The 18,544-nt window shown below is 46.8% G+C and overlaps 3 protein-coding genes across 3 annotated transcripts; 2 read left to right on the forward strand and 1 right to left on the reverse strand.

Annotated features, from left to right (window-relative positions):
• Nucleotides 1-1,493: 1,493 nt before the first annotated feature.
• On the forward strand, nt 1,494-5,172 carry gcat (glycine C-acetyltransferase). Its single transcript, XM_080512234.1, has 9 exons — nt 1,494-1,800; nt 2,829-2,959; nt 3,048-3,149; nt 3,237-3,383; nt 3,655-3,809; nt 3,977-4,059; nt 4,152-4,323; nt 4,430-4,551; nt 4,651-5,172. Exons 1-9 carry the CDS (start codon nt 1,581-1,583, stop codon nt 4,800-4,802), a joined length of 1,284 nt encoding a protein of 427 aa, XP_080368360.1. The 5' UTR covers nt 1,494-1,580; the 3' UTR covers nt 4,803-5,172.
• A 950-nt stretch (nt 5,173-6,122) lies between these two features.
• On the forward strand, nt 6,123-11,686 carry mcm5 (minichromosome maintenance complex component 5; the record flags this gene model as incomplete). The annotated part of the gene is made up of 14 exons (XM_080511874.1): nt 6,123-6,295; nt 7,020-7,146; nt 7,371-7,499; nt 7,582-7,754; nt 7,956-8,111; nt 8,204-8,373; nt 8,461-8,834; nt 8,931-9,074; nt 9,207-9,272; nt 9,355-9,531; nt 9,639-9,751; nt 9,844-10,115; nt 11,246-11,373; nt 11,462-11,686. The coding sequence occupies 14 exons, from the start codon at nt 6,123-6,125 to the stop codon at nt 11,561-11,563; spliced, it is 2,304 nt and encodes a 767-aa protein (XP_080368000.1). The 3' UTR covers nt 11,564-11,686.
• Nucleotides 11,687-12,605: 919 nt separating this feature from the next.
• hmox1a (heme oxygenase 1a) lies at nt 12,606-14,453 on the reverse strand. Its single transcript, XM_080511308.1, has 5 exons — nt 14,372-14,453; nt 14,172-14,283; nt 13,875-14,090; nt 13,114-13,386; nt 12,606-12,973 (listed from the first exon to the last, which is right to left on the reverse strand). Exons 1-5 carry the CDS (start codon nt 14,419-14,421, stop codon nt 12,815-12,817), a joined length of 810 nt encoding a protein of 269 aa, XP_080367434.1. The 5' UTR covers nt 14,422-14,453; the 3' UTR covers nt 12,606-12,814.
• Between the last annotated feature and the right edge of the window lie 4,091 nt (nt 14,454-18,544).

Raw genomic sequence — 18,544 nt, forward strand, 5'->3', positions numbered from 1 at the left:
ACTAAAGTTATTAACTGGAGAGCTGCATTTGTGTCATTCTTCAAGGCCTGCGCAGTCGTGAAGAAAGAGAATCTCTGGGATGCATGAAAAAAACAATAGCCATGGCACTTTATTGTGAAAACTCAAAGATTTCACAATCCGCAGGTTTCAGAGCCTCGTTGGCGCAGCAGGCAGCGCGTCAGTCTCATAATCTGAAGGTCGTGAGTTCAATCCTCACACGGGGCAGAGCTTTTAGGGCAAATTGTGATTTATAAAGATGAGTCAAATATCTGAGAAATGAACACTCGTGCAGTATAACTTGAATAGTTTTGAGTGATGCAAACAAAATATACCACAACTGACGAAAAAGAATACCTGGGATCAAAACACTAAAAACTCCCAGATGGTTGCATGAGAAGTTTCAATTGTCCATCAGCACGTTGTCATGATTTGCCCTAAAACCTTTGCCCCGTGTGAGGGTTGAACTCACGACCTTCAGATTATGAGACTGACGCGCTGCCTACTGCGCCAACGAGGCTTAAAATGACAATTGATAAAAACAATAGCCGTGGCACGGTTGCTCTTATCATGAAGAGCTTTATTGTGAAAACTCCACGATCTCACAATGTGAAGCCTTCGAAGCCTCGTTGGCGCAGTAGGCAGCGCGTCAGTCTCATAATCTGAAGGTCGTGAGTTCAACCCTCACACGGGGCATAGCTTTTAGGGTAAATCATGACTTCAGATGGATAATTGCAAAAATCAAGAAAGGCAGACATTACCATTCTCCACACACAAGCTCTTTGGTAACACAGTGACTCTTGGTTATTTTCATTACCAGCATGGAAGATGCCAATGTGTCAATCTAATTTATTACGAAAACTGCTTTGGACTTAGCATTTAAAAAATGAGGAAAAACAAGTCATTTGTTGTAAATCTCTCCTTTCTCACTTTCAATCACGATCTGTTGCTTGTTGCACCATGTGTCTTTACTATCCTTTTCTCTCTTTCTATCCCCTCAACCGAACCGGAACAGCAGAGAGTCTATAAAAGTGTGTGTGTGTGTGTGTGTGTGTGTGTGTGTGTGTGTGTGTGTGTGTGTGTGTGTGTGTGTGTGTGTGTGTGTGTGTGTGTGTGTGTGTGTGTGTGTGTGTGTGTGTTGGGGGGTGGAGGCAGACAAATATGAAACAGACTAATTAAAAAAAGAAAAATAATGCAAGGGAGGTTAATTCACCTCATTTCAACCAAATATCACCTGCAATTATTCTTAAATTTTGCAAAAAATATCTCTTAAGGTGGAAATCCTGAACAGTTCGCTTTATAATATGATATATACAATAATATAAACTTAGTCACTTAAATAACTTTATTTTGTCGTTGTTAAGTTCTAATAAGGAACCGTCAGTTTGCTTTGCTGAGCTGTGATTGGATAAAACGAGCCACGTGTCAAATGCTTCTGCATTCTGGATTGGTCGGCCTGGCCTACACCCACACTGGTTACATGACGTGACCACGCCTCCCTGGTGTGTGTGAGTGTGTGTACGTGTGGCCGTCGTTGAAGCACGTTTATACTTCTGCCACGCGCACGCCGCTTCTCCTCCGTCATGTCGCTGGGAAAAGCTGCACGGACTCTGCTGTCACCGGCCCGCGGGGTCCTGCGGTCGCCGGCCGCCGCCCTGAACCGGAGCTACGCCGCCGTGGCGGAGGCCAGGAGCGTGCTCGAGTCCGAGCTCGAGTCGATCCGAGCGGCGGGGACGTGGAAGGCGGAGAGGATCATCACCTCCAAGCAGGGTCCGCAGATCAACGTGGACGGCAGCCGTGGCAGTGAGTCTCCAGCCTTTCAGAGAACCGGGAGGTTCACGTCCAGTCTGCTGTGACGTCATTATCTGGGTTCGACTCCTTTAAACTGTGCCTCTGCGATCCTCAAGTCTTTGAAAGGGTGAAAATTGCAGGAACTTGAAAATAAGAACAAAGAGTTCCTATAAAAGCTACTTTCTATTTACAAATCGCAACAGGAATGCGGCAAAGTTCAGTGTTTACGCTTCAGCCTGGACTTTTGGCGACTTGGACCGTGTCGGTCTGATTGGTCAGTTAACTTCAGGTCATGACCTCTATTATGTTGAACACAGTTCAATTCATCCACACGTTGTTTTGGATTATTTTGTTTTGCTTCAGTTAAACAAAAAAAAGCAATTACAAAACGCACATTTTTATACTATATATTCACTTTTTCTTACTTTGTTTACCTCTTTTTTTACACATCCCAACACTCTCTCTTTCAGTTTTTTGTGTACATCTAACGCACTTTGCACAGTTATCAACATCGGCTGGACCCGTTTCCACCTTTCCTTCAAGGCAAACATAAACGAAAACCTATATTTTTGTATGTCTTTCACTCTTGCTTTGTTGCAAAAGTTATTTTCAGTTCAGTTTATATATATATAATAGAAGTAGGAGGGCTCCAACAGCCTCTCAGCTATAAAATCAAAGCTTGTTAAAGTGCTTTCAGTGCATATTATATCCCAGCCTACCTGTGAGAAGCCACATAATAAAATGAATAATAAATAAATAGTAAAAGTCTGTTCGAGCTGACATCATCATGTCCTTATTTCCCCATCTGGCCAACCTCATCCAGACTCGGATGCGACCAGAGAGACGATAATGCCGGCGTGGAAGGCTTTGTTCTCTCCGTCTGCATGACGGCGCCAAAAATCTGATCCTCTATTGTCTTGCATTTCGCGTCCAACAACGCTCGGCTTTGCCGACTTTGCACTGCGCCCACTGGCTTCTGTCTTCAGTCTCAGCGACTCTCCCTTCTTTTTTTGCCCCAAAAAATGCCTCCTTTCTCCCAGGTATATTAAATTTCTGTGCCAACAACTACCTGGGGTTGTCCAGTCATCCAGACGTGGTACAGGCGGGAATCGACGCCCTGAAGTTGTACGGCGCCGGGCTGAGCTCTGTCAGGTTCATTTGCGGGACACAGGTGTGGAGGGAGAAAAACACTGCTCAGCTCATAAATACATGGAAATCCACGTACAAGAGGCAAATATAATTTGTGATGTGATTTCTAGGATCTGCACAAAAACCTGGAGCAGAAGCTGGCGGAGTTTCATGAGAGGGAGGACTGCATCCTGTACGCCAGCTGCTTCGACGCCAACGCTGGGCTGTTTGAGGTGAGTGGACAGTGGCGGCGCGTCAGGAAAAAGCGCGTTTTGGCTGCAGACGGTTAAATGTCGATACGTCGCCCCCTTAAACATCAGGTGCTGCTGAGCCCGGAGGACGCGGTGCTGTCTGACGAGCTCAACCACGCTTCAATCATCGATGGGATCCGGCTGTGTAAAGCGAAGAGGATGCGCTACAAACACATGGACCTGAGTGACCTGGAGAAGCAGCTCAAAGACGCTCAGGTGTGTGTGTGTGTGTCTATGTGTGTGTGTGTGTGTTTCTGTAGCCTAAAGAAGTTTCAGCAGGCACGTATGTATTTATACTGAGATTTGTGTGTCAGATCGGCTCTCTTACTCATTATAAACGACATTATCTGCCATTCATGAACATATAACTTGCATTTTTTTTTTTTTATGTTTAATTCATAGCTCATTTTAGCTCAATATTTTCACATCCATCTCACTTGACGATGAATCCGGGTTCATCGGTCATCTCTTCTGTCCCCCAACTCAGTCGTCTCGGATGCGCCTGGTCGTGACCGACGGAGTTTTCTCTATGGATGGAGATGTGGCCCCCCTGCGGGGGATCTGTGACCTGGCCGAGCAGTATGGAGCCATGGTGTTCATCGACGAATGTCACGCCACCGGTTTCCTGGGGCCGCGGGGCAGGTCGGCGACATGCTGCTTTGACACATTTCTTTAGATTTGGCAGGCATTCCCATTCAAGCGGGATCAGTCATATTCTCTATCTTCATCTCAAGACGATGCAAACTAGTAATGATATGATCTCACTGTACAAAATGAAGTGAAGCCTTTCATACATATTGCTTTTGCAGAGGAACAGATGAGCTCCTGGGAGTCATGGACAAAGTTCACATTGTAAACTCCACCCTCGGCAAGGCGCTGGGAGGAGCAGCAGGTGAGCCTCCGTCTTTTATGTTTGAAAACGAGCTTCACGGATGACGGCTCCGTTGACGCGTGGTTACGTGACGGGTGTGACCGTCTCTCCAGGTGGATACACGGTTGGTCCGAAGCCCCTCATCGATCTGCTCAGGCAGCGCTCGCGGCCCTACCTGTTCTCCAACTCACTCCCTCCCCCGGTGGTGGGCTGCGCCACCCGGGCCGTGGAGCTGCTGCTCGCCTCCAGCGAGATTGCACAGAGTATGACGAACAAGACCATGAGGTGCGTCTGGGACGCTACGGTTCACTTCTGTTCAATGGTGAGAGTTATCAGCAGGAAACTTCCGTATTTCGATTGAATTTTTTTGTTTTTTTTTCTCTACGAACAGATTCAGGAACAGGATGACGCAGGCCGGCTTCACCATTTCGGGCTCGGCTCACCCGATCTGCCCCGTGATGCTCGGTGACGCGCGTCTGGCCTCGCTGATGTCCGACGACATGCTGAAACTTGGTGAGTCGCTCCGATGAGCCCCCCCCCCCCAACGATCAAGCGTGACTCCGTTTCTACCAAGTCGGCACCGTTTTGACCCGGTTTCTCTCTCGGTCACAGGAATCTACGTGATTGGATTCTCGTACCCGGTCGTGCCAAAGGGCAAAGCCAGAATCCGCGTTCAGATATCGGCGGCGCACACAGACGACGACATCGACCGCTGCGTCGACGCCTTCATCCAGACCGGCAGGAAGCATGGAGTCGTCTCCTGAATTGGACAGTCCGGGAGGAATTGTCAATCTCTTCAGCCAACAGCTTGCTTGGACAGATCCTGTTAATACTGACCTATGAATGATTTTGATGGAGATATTAGTTACTTTTCTAGGTCAATGGAGATAAATGTTATTTTTGTGCTTTGCGCTTCTGACCAAAAAGTACTTTTGCTGCAGTGTCGGTGTTTGTATATCTGGAGACAAAGGACTGTTTAATCTGCCTTGTGCCGCATTTCTTTTTATCAGGTGAGGATACCTGAGCAGATTACTGAAGCGACCTGGCATCTGTTGAAGCATTATCAGCATTTATGATGGCGCAAATAAAACTGATCCTTCAATCCGGAAACACAAGTGACGTTGTGTTTTTACTTTCACAGTGAAAGGGAATTCTGGTGTCGTATACCTTGATTCTGCCTTAAATACTAACAATGTACCACAAATAGATTGTTTGGAATAGAAACATCCTGTTTTTCACCATTTATTTATTTGAGAAATTGACTTTGTCCCTCTATTAATGCATTAATACTTTTCTACTTTTTACTTTACTGGTCACAGTCATAGACAGACGGGACTTTACATTGACACACTGCTAACATTCAGCCTATAGAAGTAGGATCGCTTAACCAAATTGAATTTCCCTCAATAATAAAGTATCCATCTATCCATCAATTGTATCTATGAGCCACAAAGCAGTGGAAGCAAACAAGCAAGCTTAACCATGTTATACTTCCTCTCACTTGACTTGGGAGGATTAAAACGACAACACATTGTTCTCAACATAAACTCATTTCATGCATGATAGTAAATTGTGAATTATCTGTATAGTATTTAGAGTCCATATTTAGCAACAATTATATAAAGTCTTTGACCACCCTGTCAAGACAGAACTGACTTGAAATCACACTAAATGCGAATAAAAACTATGAATTGAGTGTAAATCTGCTGTTTCTTTGTGTTCAGCAGCTTTTCTTCTCCCCTCCTCCTCCTGCTCATTTTTTCGCGCCACCAGGCCTCAAGCCCCGCCCTTCCTGTGACGCCACCCCCACCAAACATCTGTTGCTGGCCAATCGCAAGACGCGTCTTTGACTTTCAGCCAATCAGCGGAGAGAAGGCGACGCGTTTGCGCGAAGCTGCTCGCGGGAAAACGTACAGGGAGGAAGGACTTCGGTCTTTGCCGCGAAACTGACACGTTGTGGTTCGTCTTCTCCGGCGGAGGACAACGTCAAACATTTTTTTTTTGCTCGAATTCAGAGGAGAAACGGCGGGTTTGAATCCGGTTCTTAAATCCAGCGCGTTGGTTTGAATCGACTCGACGCAAACATGTCTGGCTTTGACGACCCGGGGGTTTACTACAGCGACAGCTTCGGGGGGGTCGACGGACCCGGCGGGGACGAAGGAGGCCACAAGAGGAACCAGATCAAGAAACGATTCCGAGAGTTTCTCCGCCAGTTCCGAGTGGGAACAGACCGCACCGGATTCACTTATAAATACAGGTGACGACGTGTGGGATTTTATTAATTTTTTTCTTTATTTTTTTTTTTAGCATTATCAAAAGTAGCTACGTGGTGATCGATGTTACTATTATTTGCATAAATCATCATAATCATGTGTTAATCAGAGAATTGTAAAGTTTATATTGTTTAAAGTGGTGATGTCGAGTTAAACTTGCTGTCTAAAAGTTGGTGGCGAAATGCATCATGGGAAATGTAGTCTTTGTGGCTTGAGGACTTTCTGCCTGGGAAGCCTGTATAAAATAAGATTTTATTTTAATTCAACTGGCAGATACCTATGCAAAGGACAAAAAGTCAATGTATAGATACTAACTTTTCTATACATCTGTTCACAATGACTGTTTAATGGATTCTTTTTTGATCTGCTCTCAATACAATGATTAATATTCAAGTGTTAATGATTGTTGGTTATATAATAGTTGTAAAGCTCATCATTATATTGAACAATCCTGAAAACAAAACAAAAGTGAACATACATAACTTTTGTTTAAATGGGAGTGTTCACAGTCAGTAATGTACAGAAACAGAATACTTATATATATTTACTTATTTTCTCAAGCTTCAAAAAGAAAAAAATCTACGCTCAAAGTGTTTCTGTTTTGCTTGCTTTCAAGCTTAAAGTTAAAAAAAGCAACCATATTTTTCAAGGTTTTTGTTCAGGTGTTGTATGAGTGATTTGGATTTTAACATCACATTGTCAAACCAGAGATGAGCTGAAGCGACACTACACCCTGGGGGAGTACTGGATGGAAGTGGAGATGGAGGATCTGGCCAGCTTTGACGAGGATCTGTCGGACTGTCTTTACAAGCTTCCCTCTGAGAACCTGCCTCTGGTGAGTCTGCCGCCCCGAGGATATCATGTATATTTGGAAAAATGTTCCTTTATAAACCATTCTCTCTCTGCTTGATTCCCAAAATCGAGGGGAGAGAGATCGTGTCATTGTTTAGTATCTCTCCACTTTGCATTAATTAAATGGACTTTAACGATCATATCTTTTTGAATGTTTGTTTTTTTCCCTTTGAGCTGTATAATTGAAGGTGAATATTAAATTTGCAGCTGGAGGAAGCGGCGAAGGAGGTGGCGGATGAGGTGACCCGCCCCCGGCCTGTCGGGGAGGAGACGGTGCAGGACGTCCAGGTCATGCTGCGGAGCGACGCCCATCACGCTTCCATTCGCAGCCTCAAGGTATCTTTTTCTTTTTTTTTTTCTGTACACGCAATGTGTTGTATGACTCCTGGATGGCTCACCCCCCCCCCCCCCCCCCCAGTCCGAGCAGGTCTCCCGCCTGGTGAAGGTACACGGCATCATCATCTCGGCCACCGCCGTGAAGGCGAAGGCCACCAAGGTGTGTCTGCAGTGTCGCGGCTGCCGCAACGTCATCAACAACATCCCGCTGCCTCCGGGCCTGCAGGGCTACGCGCTGCCTCGCAAGTGCAACACGTGAGTGTGGACACACACACACACACACACACACACACAGACACACAGACACACACACACACACACACACACACACACACACACACACACACACACACACACACACACACACACACACACACACACACACACACACACACACACACACACACACACACACTTTCCCCAGCATGATTTTCAACACCCTCCTCCTCCTCTCAGTGACAATGCCGGCAGGGTGAAGTGTCCCGTGGATCCTTACTTCATCCTCCCGGACCGCTGCGTCTGCGTGGACTTCCAGACGCTCCGCCTGCAGGAGTCGCCCGACGCGGTGCCGCACGGCGAGATGCCACGTCACCTGCAGCTCTACTGCGACAGGTGAGCGGGGTGTTCTTCGAGGAAACCGCTTCATCCGGGGAGGCGAACTTCAAAGTTTTGTGCTCATGCGGGTTTCTCGCGCTCCCCTTCAGGTACCTGTGTGACCGCGTGGTCCCAGGCAACAGGGTGACCATCCTGGGGATCTACTCCATCAAGAAAATGGCCGTGGCGAAGGCCAAAGGCAAAGAGAAAGGCGTCGGCGTGGGCATCCGTGCGTCGTACCTGCGAGTGGTCGGCATCCAGGTGGACACAGAAGGAGCAGGTTAGAGAGCGACTGGAATGCAAAGCTGCCGATTGGCTTCGCCTCCCGTATGCTGATGCTGTTCTTTAAATCCGCCGTGCGTTCCAGGTCGAGGTGCGACCAGCTCGGTGTCTCCGCAGGAGGAGGAGGAGCTCCGATCCCTGGCCGCCTCCCCCAACGTTTACGGCTCTCTGGCTCGCTCTGTGGCTCCGTCCATCTACGGCAGCGAAGATCTGAAGAAGGCCATCACCTGCCTGCTGTTTGGAGGCTCCAGGAAGAGGCCGGTTCCTTTTTCTCTTCCCATCAATATCCCCGTCATGAGACGCATTTCGACGTCGCCTTTTAACACCTTCCCCTCCCGGTGCTCCAGGCTGCCCGACGGTCTCACTCGGAGAGGCGACATCAACCTGCTGATGTTGGGAGACCCCGGCACAGCCAAGTCCCAGCTGCTCAAGTTTGTGGAGAGATGCTCGCCTATCGGGGTAAATGCCCGCCGCCTCGCCGCCGCACGCTTCCGGCTTGTGTCGTGTCGTGGAGGCACGTCGTGTGACGATCCCCTTCCTCTGTGCCCCGGACAGGTTTATACTTCAGGGAAGGGCAGCAGTGCAGCCGGTCTGACCGCCTCGGTGCTGAGGGACCCCACCACTCGAGGATTCATCATGGAGGGCGGGGCGATGGTGCTGGCCGACGGGGGAGTCGTGTGCATCGATGAGTTTGATAAGGTGACATTCGTAAATAGATGCCGGACATTTGATTTGGACATCGATTGCAAGTTTTATAGTTTTTTTTTTTTCTTTAGGATCATGACCTTAAGTTTTTTTTAAACAAAAACTCTAATGTCTCTTGTCATTCAGATGAGAGAAGACGACAGAGTGGCAATCCACGAGGCCATGGAGCAGCAGACCATCTCTATCGCCAAGGTATGAAGCGTTCAGGCGCTGAAATAAGACGTCGCGGCGCCGCTTCGATTTGAGGAGCTTGACGCGCGTTTTCTCCTCCCAGGCTGGGATCACCACCACCCTCAACTCCCGCTGCTCCGTTCTGGCTGCCGCCAACTCCGTGTTCGGCCGCTGGGACGACACGAAGGGAGAGGACAACATCGACTTCATGCCCACCATCCTGTCCCGCTTCGACATGATCTTCATCATCAAAGATCATCACGACCAGCAGAGGGACATGGTGAGGAGGGCGGGGGGGGGAGAGACGTCACATCGGCTCCCTGCAGTCGGAGGGCGATGGCGTGCGACGTTGAATCTGTGTGTGTGTGTGTGTGTGTGTGTGTGTAGACGCTGGCTCGCCACGTGATGAACGTCCACCTGAGCGCTCACACGCAGACCGAAGGCGTGGAGGGCGAGATCCCACTGGCCACGTTTAAGAAATACATCGCCTATTCCAGAGCGTGAGTTAATTTCCGAGCTCCGCGACACGACGGCGACGCCCACGGTGCCGGCGACTGACCTTTCGTGCCGCCGCTTCTTCTCCCCGCTCCAGGAAGTGCGGCCCGCGGCTCTCCGCGGCCGCCGCCGAGAAGCTGAAGAACAGGTACGTGTTGATGAGGAGCGGCGCCCGGGAGCACGAGCGAGAGGCCGACAAGCGGCCCTCCATCCCCATCACCGTCAGGCAGCTGGAGGCCGTCGTACGCATCGCGGAGTCGCTGGCGAAGATGAAGCTGCAGGCCGTCGCCGGAGAGGAGGAGGTCGACGAGGCGCTCAGGCTCTTCCAGGTTTCCACGCTGGACGCGGCGCTCTCTGGCGGCCTCTCAGGTGTGTGTGTGTGTGTGTGTGTGTGTGTGTGTGTGTGTGTGTGTGTGTGTGTGTCTAAACACTTCGGCAACGTCATTACAACAATAAAGGCATGAAGAACGTAGAATTGCGGCTGCAGGTCACGACAGCCGGAGCCGCAGCTCCACGGCTCAACTGGTATCTGAAGCCGGGAGCTTCCTGTACCTTTCAGAGTAAAACCGCTGCGCTGCGGAGCGCCGACAATTCCGTGAGGTTCATTGCGGACTTGTTGAGAGTGACGGCAAATAATAGTGAATTACACAACAACTAAAGGACATTGAGAGACACACCACTCACACTCATGGTTCTAACAATCCCAGATCTCCCACATTTATCTTCCATTTTAATTATGTGTTGAGACCTTTATTGCTATAAAGGAGCCGATAGCTGCAATGCATTATGGGAGTTTCTGTTTGTCATGTTTTAAATGTAATTATTGGGGGTTATATTAGGTTAGTAGTGTTGGTAATAATTGGGTTGTGTTGTGTTTTTGTTGCTTAGTTCATGTAGTTTAGTTTATTAGTTGTAAGTTGGTAACCAGCAGTGAAGAAGGTTTTGTGTGTAGTGTCCACCTGGGGGACTGTCAAAATAAAATGCGTGCGGCTCTCTGGGTGTTGTGTTCAGTGGAAAACGGAACCAAATAGCTCTTTGAGCATTAAAGGTTGCGGACCCCTGCTTTAGAGTAACTTCACATGTTAAATTACAAAAAGAAAAAATACTAAATACTGCATGTTGCAACATCGTTTCCAAGGCTCAGAAATACAACAAGGAATTTATCATTTTTAAATGAATCTTAATATAACTTGCATTTAACAAAAAAGTGTCAAGTTTCCTACAGTGTGTCAGTACAATAAAAAATCGGTTTCTTTTTTAGCTTGTGATTCAAAGATGAAGGTTCAAATCTCACCACTGCAAGGCCAATAAAAACTGCCTCTGGTAGCAGAAAAAAAGATCAACGGTGTCGTTTTGAGCCACAAGACGAACAAAAAAGTTCCCTCAGAAAAGAAAAAAACTGCGGCTCCCGACCTTCCGCCCTCTGCTTAAGGCCTTTAGACGGTTTGATCCAGATTAGCACTGCAGCTAACGTCTCTCCGACCCACACATCTGTGCAGGAGTGGAGGGCTTCACCTCCCAGGAGGACCAGGAAATGATCTCTCGCATCGAGAAGCAGCTGAAGCGACGCTTCGCCATCGGCTCGCAGGTGTCGGAGCACAGCATCGTCCAGGACTTCAGCAAACAGGTGAGAGACGGTTTATCGCAGTGAAATGGAACCACGCTGATGCTTCTGGACGGGAAACGCTTAACCTCTCCCCGTTGCCGTCTGGCAGAAATATCCGGAGCACGCCATCTACAAAGTCCTGCACCTGATGCTGCGGCGAGGCGAGCTGCAGCACCGCATGCAGAGGAAAGTCCTGTACAGAGTGAAGTGAAAGCGCCGCAGACACTTTGTTGTTCGTGTAAATAGTTGTGGTGTGTTTGTGCCGGAGGCCACAGGAGGATAAATACTCATGTCTGATTACGTGTCATCAAATGTAAACAAAAACAAAAAAAGCAGAGGAAGTGGGTCACTGGTGAGGTGGAGGTGGTTTGAAGATGTTAACATGTCAAAGAAATAAAGTACTAAATAAAAACAAAACTGGAGTTTCAATGGTAAAGTTGGTTTTATTTCATGTTTACTTTTCTAGTTAATGTCAATTACATAAGTTATTTGGTCATTATGGTATTGAAAATATTTGCTTTAAGGCAGTTGAGTCAATTAGATAATGAAATGTCTTTGGGAGAATTACAAATAATAAAAAGTTGAAAGTGCTTATAAGTGTAAAATGACCTAAATCACACATTTCAGAATTTTTAGTGTGAAATTAAATGTTTTTGAGCAAAGTAGTTTTTCTAGAGTGTAAACTGAATATTAAATGTCCGAGTTATTAGTTTCCACATTTAGAGCTGCAATCTCATGGTGCAAATAAATTAAAGTACTTGAGGAATTGCACACAACAAATGAGTAAATGTGATGATCTGTGTTGGCATTTATTTCTGTTGCATGATAACAACCAAATGATTTTTCAGTCAACAAAAGACAAATCCAGTATCACAAAGCACATTATCGAGTATTAAAAAGTATTGAAAATGTCTCAACAAAATCCAGTTTTTAAAGCAAGTCTATCATACATAATGATCAAAGCAAAGAACAGAACCTAAAATCAACCAGGTTCCATCTCTCACTATAACTATTTATAACTACAATCACATATTCAGCTGCTATTCTACTGAAATTGCAAAATACTTCTGACACCACGATTGACCATTTGAATATTGCTTATAAAACTACTGACACTTTCAAAATGTTCACTCACCAGGTCTCGAAAGTCAATTATCAATATCTCGATGTGTTTTTTGATTGCAGAACATATTTTTTAGCACATTCTGATATTATCAATGTCGAATATGTTAAAGATGAGAAACCTTGATCCATTTCATACAACACATTTTATTGAATACAAGTATCTTTATGCATATATGGCTACAAAAAAACAGCTTAAAAAGTAACAAAGTTTCTTATAAGATGAAGTATATCTAATAAGAGTTGGAGGTTACAAAGTAAATCAGTCACATATTTGATTAAATTCCTGATATTAAAGTGCCGTGAGTGCAAATCCAGTAGAAACCCGGCAGGTTGAAGCCTACATGGCGTAGATTCCCGCTCCGATGGTGGCCAGAGCGACACACACTCCCACGGTGAGTTGCACGATGGGGGACGCCGCCGCCGCCGGCGGGGAGCCGTTGGATTGGCCGGCCGTTTCTGTTGTCACACTCAACATTTTCTGCAAGTCGTCAAAAACCTGGAAGGAAAACAAGTTATAAAAACCATCAGCTCTGCAGAATCACTTCTTCTTTCAGCTGGGATCAGATTTGAGGCCTTCCTGCGGGGGGGGGGGGGGTAGTTATGCACTGTGATGGGGTTTTTTTTTTCTCTCCTCACCTGGATGTTGAGCCCGAAGGCCGACACGGCCTCCTCCAGCACCGCCGCCCGCTGCCTCTCCGTCAGCTCGATGGCGTTCATCCGGCCCCGGTACAGCTGCTTGAAGCGGTTTGGGCTGGTCACGCCGGGGAACGAGAAGAAGGACAGGCCCTCTCGGCCGCTCAGCCCCAGGGACTTCTGGGTGATTTTCCCCAGCACCTGGCCCCCCGACAGGTCGCCCAGGTAGCGGGTGTAGGCGTGGGCCACCAGCAGCTCCGGGTTCTCCCTGCCGATCTGAAGAGACGCACAGCTTGAACCCAGAAGAGCCTTCCTGACATCAGATTGTGTGACGACGCAACGCTTCATGAGGCGTTTCATGCAACGGCTCCTTGGGAGTTTCCTGGGGTTGCTTCTAAAAACGGCTGCGGACACTCAAATTCATGATCTGGCAAAAAAACAGTATAGTGAAGCAAAGCAGGAGCCTTCAAAAATATATATATAAATGACGTTTTCTCAAGTTTTAGAAAGTGTCCAACTGAAATGATCCAACCTGGGGTTACAGACGTGAAGCTTGAGCAGGTGCAGGGAACTTAAAATGACCAATAATCCCATTTTCTATTTTCTACGATTAAGAGAAACAACCAGAATCTCAGATTCAATGGACGGACAGCTTACTGTCCAAAGAGACACCGTTTGTGAAAAGCATCCTGGCAAAGTTTCAAGAGTAAAAAGAAGGATTTTTTTCTTTTTTAGATGTTTACATCCGACTGTACTGAACTCACTTGTCTGAGCCTCTGTTGGTATTTGAACGTGGCTGCGGGGACGACGACCTTCTTCCTCCAGTCGGGCCCAAGGAAGTGCTCCAGGTCCAGCTCCAGAGCCTCCAGCCGGGACAGTTCCTGAGGGAAGTATATGGGCGCCACGGCCGGGTGGGAGGCGTTCCCGTCCATCTCCTCCTCCAGGGCCCGGTAGATCTCGTAGAGGGAGCACAGCAGCACCTGACGGGGAGACACGGCCACGATCAGGACGACGACGAACCCGAGCAGATCAGATGTCCGGCGGTTCGACGCGTCTCTTACCTTGTACTGCTGCAGGTTGATCTGTCCCTTCTGGTAACTCAGCATCAGCTCGGTGTTTTCCGCCCTGACGTGGTTATCCTTGGTGGCTGCTTTGATCTGCTCCGACAAATCACTGCGGTGCAAGAGACAACACATGTGTCACGTCCTATAAGAATATAAGGGGGGGGCAAAGTGAAGAAGAAACTGGAAAACGAACAAACCTGCCAACTTCCTCCGAGTTGTTCTTCCTGGCGCTCTTCATGTTCTCCATCTGCTTGGTGAAGTGAAGCGCTTGTCCTCGGCGTGACGTGACCTCCCCCGCTCTCTCCGGGCCTTTATACCGGGGTCAGAGGGGGAAGTGTGAGTGCTGACTCAGCGGCGTTTGCGTGGTGACGAGGCTGATGTGCTGTTGCGCTGCTGCGCCGGCGGAATCACCAAACATGATGAGGCACAAACCAAAAACTTGGAGGTGCTGGACGGTGACTCGTCACTTCTGGTAGGTCGACAAAGTGCAGTCAGAGTGTTTCATTAATTGCTTAATGTAAAATAAATGTTTGCTATTGCTTCTTTTTAGTTTCATTCATTTGCTGATTACATTTGACATAATATAACCCCGTTGAGGCTATTATACGATGTTGAATAGTTCCTTTTTTAATTTCTTATGTTAAGTTTGTTTGTATACTTTCACTCCGTTGTTTATACAATTTTAACTCAATATTATTTATGTCCTTTTTTCAAAGGTTTGTTCACTTTCATTCATTCATTCATTCATTCATTCATTTATTTATTTACTTATTTATTTATTTATGTATTAATTATTTATTATTTATCAATCTATCTACCTATATTATTAATATTATTATTATTATTATTATTATTGTTATTATTTGTATTGCTTTCATTACTATTATTATTATTATTATTGTGTTATTGTTATTGTTGTTGTTATTACTACTACTCTTTCTTTCTTTCTTTCTTTCTTTACTTTGAATGTATTTATAAAAACACACAAAGTGTCACACAAACAGTGTCTCACCACAAGACAGATTGTCATGTTGCGTTCATGTCCCCCAAGTGGACGACATTAAGTATAACAGTTGTATTTATTTCAGTATTTTCTGGACTGCCGATCACACTTTTTGTATTTTCTGCCAAACCAGACTTAGAGTGATTTATGTATAAATACTGGTCCGCTCCATCTGGGATCACTACTCACCATTACTACCACATTTATTTCACTGACAACAAAGGCAAAATGCTGCCATTAAATCCCACATATCTATGTCTATGCATTTTCTCATTTATGCAGGTGAGACTGACACTGTCGGTCCCACAGGCCACATGTTTATTACCGCTGACATGCTTGATCCAATGCACTATATAGAGCTCAATACTTAAAACGTCATACGTCATGAGTGTTTAAGCTTTGTTTTTGAGGCAAAGTGAGCTCTCACTCTCTGTCTTTCTGCCCCCAGGGGGGACTCGCATAGTGATTCTCTCCTTCCTTTAAAATGGAGGAAGTGAAACGTCTGTTAAACTTTCTGTATGACACCTTTTTTTTTTTTTTTTTGGTTCTCTCGGTGTGTGTCACAAATGCAGGTTCAGTTCGGGGGAGTTTAACAGCAGCAGCAGCTCCTCACCGACTCTGCTGTCGCCATGGCCACCAAGGCCTGTCCTGCAGGGTCCAAGTGGGACCACCTCCTGATCGTCTGCGTCAAGAATGAGACCAGGCAAAAGCCTGAGCGTCCCACAGGTGAGTTTCATGTCTTATCTTCCAGTAAACGTAGAGTTTTGCCGTCTTTCTCGGTGGCGTTTTCACCCGTCCCGTGTCTGTTTCAACCCTCCAGAGCCGCCGGTGATCATTGTGGACCAGCTGAGGGCGTCGGTGGCGTCTGCCCGGACCCCCTCGGCCCTCGCGGTGGGTCCGGCTCTGTGGAGCTGTGTGGCTTTGGTCACTCTGGGGTCCGTCTTGGCTCTGGCCGTCTGGTTTTTCATATACAGACGACAGAGAAGACCCAGCAGCTCCGCAGGTGAGAACTTCAAATATTACTGTTTTTTATTCTCTGAGATCTTTTGACACATATTTCTGGGTGCACTGTGGGTGGGGGGGGGGGGGGTCAGAGGGGTCACGCCAAAGTCTCGTGGAGGAAATGGAGGGCCGGTCTCTGGCAGGCAGCTGCCGGAGCGAGACGCTCACCACGGTGGAAACGCCAGGGTTTCTGTTCTCTCCCCGCCGGGCGTCCCAGGGGTCGGCCTGCGACGTCTCAGCAGCTATTTTAGGTCTGAGCACTCGTGCGAGCAGGACTCGACCTGTGAGGCCTCTGCGAACACAAACTGACGTCCCCAGAAGAAAGGAAATACCTGAAACCAGGGCGTGACACTCTGGAGTTTTAATGCGACAATAACAATGTGTAGTTTTAAGTATTTGGCGGGTTTATTAAGTCCTGTTGAAGATAGCTTGAGTGGAGTTTGAGTGGAGTTTCCTCCACTCCACACGGAGATTCCAAGTATGCAAAAACCTCATGAGCAACAGGAAGACGTCCACATTCATCTATGTAGTGACGCACGATACATCATTTTATTAGGTTAATAAGCTAAATTAAGCCAAAACCAACTCAATGTCATGTAGGTAACTGTGTATTATTTTAACAACTGTTGGAGACATCCATGAGGTCTCCTATAAACACCTCATCAGGATTATTAGATCTTCTTATTTGTGCTTATTGGTTATATGTATGAATAATGTATGAATAGATAAAATGAATAAAAGTCAATGTTGAGACAGAGGATAAGATCGCTGGTGTTACTCCATGCAAATTAAGGTTCACGTCAAATATCTGCTCACTTTGTATTTCATGAAGTTTTACATGAAACATTTCCATTTCCCCACCAATCGTCCTGAAAGTGCAGCTTCTTTGTACACAACTGCAACGTTTGCAGACCAACGTGATATGAAACTGGAGAAGTGTTTTTTTTTTTTGTGATTATGCTTTTAAAAGTTTCAGGTTTTTGAACCACGTGCCATAGAGAACATATTGTGAACCTCTCGAACTGAAATCGTCTTGTGATTTGACGTTCCCACTGGGATGAATTTCGGAATGATTTCCTGATTCCTGATTCTCTCTGTTGTCCTGTGTCTCAGAGGCTCCGGCCTCCGGACGGGAGCTCCTGCAGAAATCGGAGGCGCCGGCCGAGCAGCCGCCCGCCGAGACGTTCCACGGAGCGGCGGAGGTCCCTTCACCCTGTCGCCACCTGCACCCGGGGGCCCTGCAGGGCGTGTGGTGGGGGGACGGCTTCACGGCCTGCAGGGGCCCCGCCGTGGCCCCGGGAGGCGACGGGGGCGCCGGGTTAACCGTGTGCACCCCTGAGCACAGGATCCCGCTTCCTGCCACAGAGCTGGGGGGCACCGTGCTGGTCACAACCAAAACCATGTAGAGGGGGGGTGGGGGGACTCCTGTTAAACGCAAGAATGGAGCTTGAGGTTAAGGTCACGCATGATGCATTTGTGGCTTTGCTAAGTCTTCAAACGGACCTTAAATGTCCTCTGAAGAAACTCATTTAAATATTCAAGTGACACTTTGATCGCAGGAATAATGTGAATAACACGATCAGGGTATACATGCAGGTTCCAAGTGGATCCAGTGTTAAAAACTAGACTTATAGTGTGTAAATGACCCGTGTGGTGTAAAGTCTGCAGGCTGCTTATTGACACTTAAATCCCACTCATTGCCTGTCGATATCATCTTTCAGAGTGAAGTGAAGTGTATGTGAAGAAATAAGCGTCTAAGTTTGAGAAAGCGCTGTAGAGGAAGGGCGGATGACATGTGATGCTGATGGTGGTAATTCATCCACCAAACAATTGCATTGTACACAAAAACTGTACTTCATTTGTGAAGCCTGTGCAATGATGGTGCATTCATGGAGCTGGGAATCTGGAATTCACACCATTGGTGGGGGGGGGTGGGGGGGGGACTGGAGCTTAAATGTGCTTCTCATATAAATCTACGCTTTGTAAACTTTAACAATGTTGTTAAAAACACATCTTTTTGTTTGTGCTGCTTTAAAAATCGTCTGTAAAGAGGAAGTTTTTTGGGAGGTTTTGATTCACAAACCTCATGTAAGTTACATACTGGATATAATTTTCTCACATTGTCAATATTTGCCAATAAAAAAAACAAACAAAACAAATCTTTGAATCTGCTTTGGAACATTATTTAATAAACCACAAATCAACCAGAGAGAAATATTTCTATATGTTCTGAAAACAAGGTAGCATTGTTGTAAAGTATGAAACAGAAATATTCTGGACAAGAACGGTTTGAGCGTCGTCCCGCTGTCTCCGCAGCGGAAAAGGCTATTTACACGGTAAATAATTGGGTCAAAACGTTTGCGAT

The sequence above is a fragment of the Blennius ocellaris genome (assembly GCF_963422515.1).
Source record: "Blennius ocellaris genome assembly, chromosome: 16".
NCBI lineage: Eukaryota > Metazoa > Chordata > Actinopteri > Blenniiformes > Blenniidae > Blennius > Blennius ocellaris.